The following is an 11,331-nucleotide window of genomic DNA, read 5'->3' as shown; positions in this document are numbered from 1 at the left end:
TAAAAACTAAGTCACTCCTATTTTTGCTATGTCTGTGATAAAATCGAAATAAAAATTTGTGTATATATGTATTACACTGAAGTAATAAAATATTGCCGTAGCTCCGTGCATCAGCTCCGCCTGCATAAGGTCCTCCCACGTTTGGCCCCACATCCCTCCAGCAAACCCAGGCAGGGCTGCAAGAGGGAACCCAGCCTGCCACCCGCGGTTCCGGAGCGCTGCTAACCTTCAGACCAGGCAACGCCGAGCCACGTCGGCCAACGGAGCAAAGGCAAGCTTCCTACGTCGCTGAAATCGTAGCCCCACGTTTCTCCATCCTCCCGGATTTCTGCGGTAGGCCGCGCTGCGTGTCAGTCTATCCTTTTCCTGTCTCTGTGGGCCGGCCAGCCGGCGCCGCGGAACCAGAGAGAGTCGGCTGCAGAAGGTACAGCGCGCGAGCTGTGGGGGGAGGGGGAGGGGCCTTGACGGGGGTCGCGGGGTATTGGAGGCTGGGCTTGGCTGGCGCTGACTAGGCCTCGAGTTCTCGCCGGGCCTTCGCTAGCTGGGGAGGTGGGCGTCGGGGAGACGCCAGCGCTCGGGAATGGAAGCCGAGGAGCCCGGCCCCAGGTAGATGGGGCGGAAGGAGGCCGAGGCCGAGCTCGGGGGTGGGCAGGGGGGCTTCCAAGGCCCTCTGGGGGCGGAGGGGGCCGTGGTCGCCTCCCCTCCTGCCGTGGAGGAGGCTGCGGCGAGTACAAAAGGCTTCCAGGCCAGGGTCTCTTGCCACAGGCAGGCCAAGGCCTGAGCCCGGAATGGGAAGGTGGAGAGGGGAGTGAGCGAGGCTCTGGGTCGCCTCTGTATTGTTATTTATAATGCGTGTTTATATTACTGATTCATAGGCAGATGCACACAGGATGGAGGGCTGCATCTCTCTCTCTCTCTATCTCTCTCTCACACACACACACATACACACAAACACACAATTATATATACTTACTAGCATATGTGTAATATTGGAGCAAGATCTGTTAGGTACGCTCACAGCACACATTTTACTGTCATGACTCCCCTGTATATGTGTGTGTGTTTATTGTTGTTGATTGCAATTTTAAAAAATGGTTCTCGTGCACCATTCCCTGAGATCCTTTGATTATAGGGTGGGTTATAAATATTTACAAACACACACACACACACACACACACATATATATATTGATTGGTGTCCATCTGTCTCGGGAGACAATGGAGGAGTGAAGGCAAACTGTTGGAAGGCAGAGACTGATATGAGAGAGACATGTTTTGTGCATATACATGTGCACATACATACATACATAGCTGCTACCAGAGTGGGTGGGCGGGTGGGTGGGCTTGGCATGATTCATATTATCAAAAAGCGCCTATACATAGAAAACTGGCGTGTCAGAAAGAGGCTTGAAGCCTCTGGTTTCTAATTTTTCTACAAGTAAGGGCACGGAACTGGTGTAATTGAAGAGTGTGTAGTGAAGTGAGCTTCCACCTGCAGTGTGAAATGGTACAATCCAGAAACAGGCTTACCAACTTGAAGAGTTCATGTGGAACTAGGCCTCCACGAAATGTGTATTCAAAACTCTTCCTATTACCTTGGAAAGCAATTATCCTTTCTACGGGTGTGTATTCAGGATCAAATAATGTGGATGTGTTGCTTCTTTATGCTAGTTGTAAAGAGTGGTGAAAGGATGGTTTTTCCTTGCCCGCTTTCAATTACACTTAAGGTGGAAACTAACTTGCCTTAATAAGTATAAGGGTAGAGCTGAGGATGCTAGTTGTTCCTCCTTTTTTATAGTACAACAGCAATGGTCCAGTTCAGATTCTCTTAAAATAAACGGCATATGGGGCATGTCTATGAACTCAACTGCGGATAGGAACTAGTATCTGACCCATGACAGCAGGTTTTCCCAGCAGCAGTTTGCATGAACATATTGGTACCTTTTTTTTATTATTCGCAGCATAGGAATTCTCATGGGAAGCTGTGTTATACTGAATCAGACCAATCCCCTGCGTCTGCTCTATAGTCTTGCTGTCAAGAAGTGGTGCCTTTCAGTGTGTGTTGTAACTTCTTTTACTCTGCTTGTAGGGTTTTTCAGTGCTTGAACCAGGTTAGCATGTAGTGTTGAGACTCATTGACTTGATTAGCAATTGACAGTATTTTGTGCTTCCCAAATCGTGCAAACAGGAAATGTAACTCTCCAAATCATTTGTTTGTGTTTAAATTAGACTTTGAGAATCAACCCTGTTACCACTCTGATCATATATTTAACAAACAAAAAGCAAGCACAACTATTCAAGGGTAACTGGGGATACTTCCAGAACGGAGGTTAATAGAATAGATCTCACAAATGGGGTGTTGGCAACATTTTTTTAAAATTAATTGTATTTTTCTTGGAAAGGGTAAGTCTGAATTAAATGAGGAAGTATAGAATGGTATTTTTACACAAACAATGTATTGGGAATGCTGCAAAAGATGTGCATGCCTAAGGAGCACCCATTCCACACCAAGCACCTGTCTGGAAGTACCCTTATTGTTGACCTTGGCTGTGATCCTGTGGGAGCAGAAGTATATAATATATAAGATGAGAATTGTTGCCAAACATGGAAGAAATCCACCAGATTAGACTTGAAAATGCATGTCAAATACTACTTGAAATTTTGTTCCAAATTTATAATTTGAAATGGTAGTAATTTTAACCTTTTTAAATTATTTTTTTAAAGACATTATACTGCCCTTCAACCAGCATTTTATCCTTTTCCATTCCATCAAATGATGACTGGAGTTCCAAACATGGAGATGATGAATGAAGAGGAAGCACTTCAGGGGCCTTTGGAATCAGACTTTGTTCCAGAACCTGTTAAAGGTGTCTCAATTTTTTCCTTGAAATGTTTAAGCAAATATGCAGGAACATATTTCTTTTAGAATATCTGAAAGCATTTGGATAGCTTCATTTTTCAGAGTGGTGGTATTGCTGACCTGAATCAATGCTTATTGTGAAAATGTGCCCTTTTCTTTACAGTTTTAAAATATTGTAGTAACAAGAAAGAGTGGACACTTCTAGCTTGAGCTTGCACATTTTTTCTAATAACTGATGAAGCAGCAATTTACATGAACATACTTAACTTGCATTTCTGTTGTATACAGTAAATGGTAAATGTCAAAGTTACAGGAACAAGTTGCATAACCTGTCCATATCATGGTATTCATACATGCATTACATTGAGCTCGGATTGTCAATGCAACCCTTTTTATTCTGTTTTGCAGTTCAGAAACTGATCCCATCTTTTTTCTGGTTGGCCAGCATATTGTATTAAAGATTACAAATTTAGTCTCACTTGATTGTTCTACATCGATATTTAAAATAGTAGATTACCAATCCCTTTACAATTCTTGAATATTGTTACTCATTTCTGGATAACATTTAATAATGAAACTTCTTAGTTTGCAACATAACTATATGATTTCTTGCCATGTAGTTACTAAGTTATTTCTTAGGATAATGCACAAAATAAAGTTTTGATGCAATCAAACTTTTCTTGCAGCCTTGTGATTTATATATCAAATTGAATTTATTTGTAAAAGCAGCCTCTAGAACTAAACTTGAATAACCTTAAGATTTCTCAAGTAATTTTTTATTGTGTACTTTCTCCAGAAATGGGCACTGGGGGTCAGTTTTGATGCCCAGAGCTCATTTGCAAGGCATTTTAAAAAACCTCTTTTCATGTACCAGCAGGTTTCTAGTAATATTTATCTGTCCAAAGGTAAATATTAACAACAAGAGCAATCTGATGCTCTTTTCATGGCAGTAACAGGATGAATAAGTTAGAAAGATGTGGAGTTCTTCCAGCTTTCATTGAGAATATTTGTTGGATGTCATGTTTAGCTGAAAGATATTTTATTAGTTAGAAATAGATTTTTAAATGTAGCATTTCACATCATCTCTGATTAAATAGTAGTATTTTGCCATCTCTAAAGACATAATAAAAAGTCATTTCCTTTTGTCTTTCAGCAACTGTTAAAGGAAGAAAGAGAAAAAACAAAACTTCTGAACCCAAGAAACCTGCTGCTAAAGTTGCCAAATCAAAAGCCAAACAAGAAAAAATCACAGATACTTTTAAAGTCAAAAGGAAAGTAGATCGTTTTAATGGCGTATCTGAAGCTGAATTGTTAACCAAAACTCTTCCTGATATACTGACCTTCAATTTGGATATTGTAATTGTAAGTCAAATGTAAGAAAGTTTTATCTGTAGATAACTGTTTTGCAGCCATTTCAGTTAGCAACTTTGTAGTAAACCCCAAAGGGATTTCAGTGGTAGTCTGTTGCAACAATAGCATTCTGTTCTTCCCTTGTATAGATTTGGGCTCTGTATAGAAATGTTACAAACCTCCTCCTCTTGTATGACCTTTGGGCTCTACAGTTTAATGTTTTTCCATGGGAGTTTATGAGGATAATTTATCATTATCCCCCCATTTTTTTTCTTTTTAAATGATAAGAAGAGGGTCGTTTGTTGTTTCAAGTGATCATTTTACTAGATTGGCTGGGAAAACCAAACACGTAGGAGCATAATGTAAATAGGTGGGCAGGCTCATCCAGGAAAAGGCAGCCCTGTAGATGACCCAGTCCTAAACCATTCAGGGCATAAAAAGTATCCAAAGCACTTTGAGTTATTCCATGGAACAGATTAGAAGATTTAATTGTTCTTTTGTTTTCTAGATTGGTATAAATCCAGGTTTAATGGCAGCCTACAAAGGCCATCATTACCCAGGACCTGGAAACCACTTCTGTAAGTTCCTCCTTTTTGATCTCTTGAAACTTTTAAGAATGCAGTTTTAATTCTGCGTTTTTTGATTGTAGAAGGGCTAGAGAAATGAGATTGTGGGCAAGATTTGGCTTTTGCTAGAAGAAGTGTAGTGAATGGCTGCATGGGTGAAATGATGATCATGTAAAATAGTGCATATTCAGCATTAATGCTAAAAAGGAAATGCCAAGCGGTGAGAAGATATTAGTTATCTCACTTCCTTCCAAGAACATGAGAGGCAAATTGTGTGGGAAGCACCCAATAAGAGACAAAAATGACACGGTGTTCAAGTACTGGTTGCCTGAGCAGTGATAAGAAGTTGACTGCATTGTAACACAAACTATAAGAATCATATATTTTCCGCCTCCACAGGGAAGTGTCTCTTTTTGTCTGGGTTAAGTGAAGAACAGTTGAATCATATGGATGACCACACTTTGCCACATAAATATGGTATTGGGTTTACAAACATGGTGGAAAGGACAACACCAGGGAGCAAGGACCTTTCCAGGTAGGGTCAAGTTGGAATTCCGTAAATAGATCATTGGTATTTCCAGACCTGTTATATAACTTAATATTTTCCTCCCACTTTTTAGCAAAGAGTTTCGGGAAGGAGGACGGATTCTGGTGCAAAAATTGCAGAAGTATCAACCTAAAATAGCAGTTTTTAATGGAAAATGTGAGCCTTTTATATACAAGATTTCTGCATATTGATTTCACTGGTATTGTATTGTGACTAACTGTCAATTTGTATTTAATTTGACTGTAGGCATTTATGACATTTTCAGCAAAGAGGTTTTTGGAGTGAAGGTTAAAAAGTTGGAATTTGGACTCCAGCCACATAAGGTTCCAGACACAGAAACAGTAAGTTCCTGTCGTGGTTATGAAATGAAAACACAGAATCTTACCATTTGTGGAAGAATGAATTGATATAAACTTGCACTGATGGAGAAAAAAACACTCCTATTCAAAACCATGATCTTTGAATTTAAGATTTCACTACCTGTGAGTGAGATTATGGAAGTTTTTGAAACAAAGTTAGTGTTTTTAAAAATGGTCTACCAGTTTGGAGGCTTCTGATTTAACATTGCCTTCTGTTTTGATATTTTTTCCTTTTTACAGCTTTGCTATGTTATGCCCTCATCCAGTGCAAGATGTGCTCAGTTTCCTCGTGCACAAGATAAAGTTCATTATTACATCAAGCTGAAAGACCTAAGGGATCAGCTGAAGGGTGTCGCGTCAAATGCAGAGGTCCAGGAAGTGCAGTACACATTTGACTTGCAGCTAGCACAAGGTATAGCATTTGAAGCCAGAATAACCAGGATTTGCTCAAAAGACCTAATCCACATAAGAAAAATAAAGTGGGCCTGGGCAGCTGCTTAGTGCTGTAACCGGAAGACTGCAGTTTTGACCTATTTTAAACAAAAGTGTCCTAAACTTATGCATGATTTCTTCTGTGAAACTATTCCTTAAACAGCTTAACTAGAGAGCAAATAGAAAGTTTTTAATACATTTTTGAGGTCTTGTAACTTGTAATTCCTTAAAATTTATTTTATACTGGATATTATATAATCATATACAATAAGGGTATAATTAGAATATACCTTCTGAGTAGGATAACAGTGTTACTCTGTTGAAAGACTCCTCATATGCTCAAGTCAAGTTTGAAATCTGATTTATTTTTCTCAATAAGGTTTTTATTGAGATTTTCCCATAATGCAATAAGGTTACAGCTACCTAAGATACAATACAAGAAAAAGAAGCAAAAGAGAAAGAGGCAACAGAGATAAAGAGAGAGAAGAGAGAGAGAAAACAAAGAAAGCAGAAACAGAGAAACATTAGCAAAAATGACAAAAGAGGGACTTCCGATTTTCCATCTACAGTGCAACCTTGGTTCTCGAACTTAATCTGTTCTGAAGTCCATTCAAGTCCCAAAACATTCAAAAACCAAGACGTAGCTTCCGATTGGTGCAGGCGCCACAGAAACAATAACCAACAGCCGCATCAGACGTTCAGCTTCCAAAATACATTCAAAAACCGGAAAACTCACTTCTGGGTTTTTGGCACTCGGGAGCCGATTTGTTCGTCGACTAAGCTGTTCGAGAACCAAGATTCCACTGTACTGGTCATGTACAGAAAGAATATAAAATTATTTAAAACCATCCTCAATATGAGTTACTATATACTTCACTGTCTGTTAAACAATATTTCCTCTAAGTTACAGTGTCTCATAGTCATCATTTCATTTATTTCATGGAAAGTCCAAGATAGGTCCCCTAAATACTGTAATTATTTATAAGTGTTAAACATATTTCTTCTTTTTATTGATTCACACCAACATTATTCCATATTGTATCATACTGTTTTTTTCCATCCATGTCCATATTAAGGTCTCTCCACTGTGATCATATATTATATTCCATTTTTGTTTCTCATATATCCACTTGTTCATGTCTGGTTAGAGATTTGATTTAAGCTTTCAATGTATGTGTTTCTTCAGAGGATGCTAAGAAAATGGCTGTCAAAGAAGAAAAATATGATCCGGGTTATGAAGCAGCTTACGGGGGTGCTTATGGTGAGAAAACAGCCGAGGATGGTGAACCATGTAACTTCCCTTCAAATGGAACAGGTAGAGTATAGGGAATATTTTGTTTTCTCTTCATTTCAATCCATGTTCCCTTATGCAGAAGATAATTAGGATTGGTTCTATTAATTTCTTTTGTTTTAGACAAGTGCAACACTGCATTTGGAACTCAATGCAAAAGTATAAACTATTAAGGTGTTATAAAGTAGAAGTCACATTCTGCATTCATATGTAACTTTTTATATCTATTTTTAAAATCCGACGTAGAGAAGCATGTATAAATCTGTGTAAGTAAAATTCAGTCTCTTCAGTTGCCATATATTTTCTCTGTCTTTCCCTCTCTCAATTTATCACTTGTAAGATAATGATGATAATAATAATGAAAAGGAGGAGCAGCCACAGCAGCAGCAGTGCTAATGCCAGAGGTTCTAGGGGTACTGTTAGAGGACATGGTAAATTAGTGAGAAATAGCAAATCCAAAATCCAAAAAGTTACTCATGGTTATTCGACTTATTTATCACGTTTAGTGAAATAGAATAACGAAATACAAGTTTTAAGTACCAGTTGTGCTTTTTAATTCCATTTATTTTCTGTCTTGCTCTTCAGCTCCAAGTGATTGTCATAGTGGCTCACAGATAAAAATGAAACTACAAATACAATAAACAATCATTTATGAAGCAGCAGAGCACTAAACCAGATATTAGAACCAGAGCTGCATAAGATCAAAACTGTTTGTTAAAATACCATCTAAAAAACAAATAAAAAGTAATGGCACTAACCCAATAATTATTGTCAGCACATGTGAGACTCCCTTCCAAAGATGGGATATTTGATGGGCAAATATTTCTCTTCCAGTGGAAAACAGACCGACAGGAATGCCTTGGAGGAAGGCAGAATTCTTGAAGCACACTTACTTTCTTATAGAGTTGGCTAAAATATGGCCATCTTTAGTTTCCTCCCCAATTGTTTTCTTAATGAAATGGATTGAGTAAGTTAGTTGCTTTAAGTTGTACGTGTTTAACTTTTTTAAATGGACAGCAGCTGGCTGGCTTTTGTAGCTGAAAATTTCATGGTGGGGAATGGGTTAGACTCGTAGGGGTGCCCAAACTTTTTTCAAAGAGGGCCAGATTTGATGAAGTGAACATGCGTGAGGGCCGACCAAAGTTGTTCAGGTTTTTTTTACAATTTTACCCAAAGTTGTTGAGCTTTTCTTAGGATTTAACCCCAAAGTTGTTGAGCTTTTAAAAGGATTTTACCCCAGGACATATACTGCCACGGGGGCCGAATTAGGCCCCCAAAACGGATTTTGGACATGCCTGGGTTAGCGTTTCCCTGAGGTGGCTACCCTCAGCCACCCCCCATCTACAGTCAAACAGATGAATGGATGCCCCCTGGTGGGCAAAATCTGTAACCAGCACATTTGGGGAAATGCCTTTTCTTCCGTCAGCCAGAGCACCAACTAAACGATTAAGTCATTTTGGTTTGTTTTCCTGCAGCAACCAGTGCAGAGTACAGCAGTGGATCTTCCTTTGGAGATGTCCCCAATGGACAGTGGATGACACAGTCTTTCACAGATCAGATTCCAGATTTCAGGAATTCTAGACCACAAGAGGAAGAAGGAAGCAATGCTTAAAGGCTGCCTTTTAAGCCAAGCGTAACTTCTGCAGGAGTTTTTTAAAATGCAAATGTCAAGAATGGTACCTCAGTTCTTCAACTGAAGCATTTTTAAATAGCATTTTACCTCTTAGTTCTCTCTTATGATAACCATTTGTGTTTGTAGATTTAGACCTATGAATCAGGTCACTTAAAGAAAATGTTTTTTAAGAGATGAGGCTTCCCTCTTTCTTTCTTTCTTTCTTTCTTTCTTTCTTTCTTTCTCTTTCTTTCTTATTTTGTATGAGACTTTTGTATTTAAATTGTTCCATAGTTGCAGTTTTAGAAAACTTGACTTCTCATTGGTGAAAACTTTTTTGTTTTGTTTTGTTTTAAATCTGTATTTTGTAATGTAGTTTGTGAACGTACATTTTTAACCTATCCCTTCATGTGCTGGGATATTTCATACGTGTGTTAGTCCATCTAAGGAGAGGGAAAGCTGCTTGTAGATCTAACATTGTTAATGGAAGTGACATAGCAAGTTATTGTCCAGCAAATCTGTTACACATAGTTGTAGGCCTGCCTCTGGTGTGAAGGAGGCTTGTTTTTATGGCAGAAAGTAGCGTGCAGGCATGTATGTACATCATTTGACTACTGCCACTTGAATGTGTGACCTGCCACCATTGAAAAGCATAAGGGTTGAACCAAATGATCACCAGGTCTCTCCTCTGTTACTTTATGGGGGCCAAGCACCTTCATCCTGTTGTTGTTGTTAATCTGCTGCTATTTCAGATGGCATTTTCACTCTCTCCATTTCATTCATCCTCAAGTGATCCCAGTCAATCAGGGATTATATACTGGATGTGGTGACATTACAGTGCTGTGCAGCCGGTCAGATTTGACTGTTTGCTGATGTCACTAAGAGCAAGTGGGTTCCCCTTAGTGTAAGGGCACTGCTTCAGATTCAGATTTTGAGGATAATCTTGGCCCATAAGGGATTCTAAAATCAACATTTTAACAGCCTTTCACAGTGATCTCTGAAAAACAACTGAAAGTTGTAGCACTTCTTTCAGTTCTGAGCTAAGATTATCCTAGCACATGTCTTTGTTCAGGCCTCCCTTTACTACTTCTGGCTCAGCCTTAAAAAGCTTTCCTTGTGAGAAATGGAAATCCTGCCTCCAGTGGATTGTCTTTGATGGCCCATGATAAACATGCATGTGTGAACAATTCCTTAGTGTGTGAGAGAAAGTGTGTGTGTAAAGAAGAGAGGTATGAGGAGACTGTGCACATGTTTCTGAGAGTTTAATACCTCGATCTCATAGCCACTTATCTCAGGAAGATGGAGGGGAATGCTGTAACCGCCACATTTTGTGTGTTCCCTTCTGCCTGCCCTCTGAAGGTTGAGCTGCTGGTGGGGAATGGCTTGTAGTGTAGCTCTTGGAATGGAAAGATATAGTGGTGGGGATTTAGGGCTAGGGAACATGTGGTCATCCAGATGTTTTTGGAATCCAAATCCCATCAGCCCCGCATTGCATGTCCAGGATGACATGCAATGGTCCAGGATGATTGGAGTTGTAGCCCAACAATATATTGAACAGCACATGATCCCCAACCCTGATTTAGTGTTTCAAGAGAACTTTTGGCCAGAATAGAGAACCACCTTAAGAAGGAAATATGTATGCTCTGTACAGTGGTACCTTGGTTCTTGGACTTAATCCATTCCAGGAGTCAGTTCGACTTCTGAAACTGTTCAAAAACCAAGGCGCTGCTTCTTATTGGCTGCAGGAGCTTCCTGCACTCAAGCAGAATCCGTGTTGGACATTCGGCTTCCGAAAAACGTCTGCAAACCGGAACACTTCCGGGTTTGCAGCAATCAGGAGCCAATTTGTTCGACAACTAAGCCGTTCGAGAACTAAGGTTCCACTGTATAGGTGTTTTAAGTACATACATGTCACAGGAGGAGGAAAACATTGGAAAGGAACTGGGGGCAAGAGAGGGTTGATCTGAAGAAGCTTCACCAGAATTCAGCATTTTTCATTTTTAGGAAACATCACATTCCACATCTTGCTGGCCAAAACAGTGTTGGTGGTGGTGTGACATTCAGGCAGCTACAAGCCTACCCTAGGAAATGGACATAACTACCCAACTACAAAACATTTCCTAATGGTTTGGGGCACAATGACATTGCATTGCAGACACAGCACCTGCGTATGGAAGATTTCAGTAAGCTTGCCCTGTCCTCCCCTCCTACTCATGGGCACTCATTCAGGCAGTGCTACGGTGTTGGGAGAAATGGGAAGTCTCTGTGCATTTCCACAGAGCTATTGAGCCCCTTCTCTCCATGCCTTGCAAAAG

General features: G+C 39.8%; 1 protein-coding gene across 1 annotated transcript; it reads left to right on the top strand.

Moving 5' to 3' along the window:
- The first annotated feature begins 466 nt into the window (after window positions 1–466).
- TDG (thymine DNA glycosylase) lies at window positions 467–9,209 on the top strand. The gene is made up of 10 exons (XM_053404621.1): window positions 467–606; window positions 2,724–2,866; window positions 4,013–4,221; window positions 4,718–4,787; window positions 5,175–5,310; window positions 5,396–5,478; window positions 5,569–5,663; window positions 5,922–6,093; window positions 7,300–7,428; window positions 8,880–9,209. The coding sequence occupies exons 1-10, from the start codon at window positions 581–583 to the stop codon at window positions 9,014–9,016; spliced, it is 1,200 nt and encodes a 399-aa protein (XP_053260596.1). The 5' UTR covers window positions 467–580; the 3' UTR covers window positions 9,017–9,209.
- The last annotated feature ends 2,122 nt before the right edge of the window (window positions 9,210–11,331 follow it).

This window comes from Podarcis raffonei, chromosome 10, assembly GCF_027172205.1.
Source record: "Podarcis raffonei isolate rPodRaf1 chromosome 10, rPodRaf1.pri, whole genome shotgun sequence".
Classification (NCBI taxonomy): domain Eukaryota; kingdom Metazoa; phylum Chordata; class Lepidosauria; order Squamata; family Lacertidae; genus Podarcis; species Podarcis raffonei.
The sequence above is the reverse complement of the archived record's forward strand: the minus strand, read 5'-3'. Positions and strand labels throughout refer to the sequence as shown.

Coding starts and splice junctions, on each gene's coding strand:
- TDG (XM_053404621.1), top strand. CDS start 581: ATGGAAGCCGAGGAGCCCGGCCCCAG. Junction 5,311..5,395: donor GGGAGCAAGGACCTTTCCAG/GTAGGGTCAAGT, acceptor CCCACTTTTTAG/CAAAGAGTTTCGGGAAGGAG. Junction 6,094..7,299: donor TGACTTGCAGCTAGCACAAG/GTATAGCATTTG, acceptor GTGTTTCTTCAG/AGGATGCTAAGAAAATGGCT.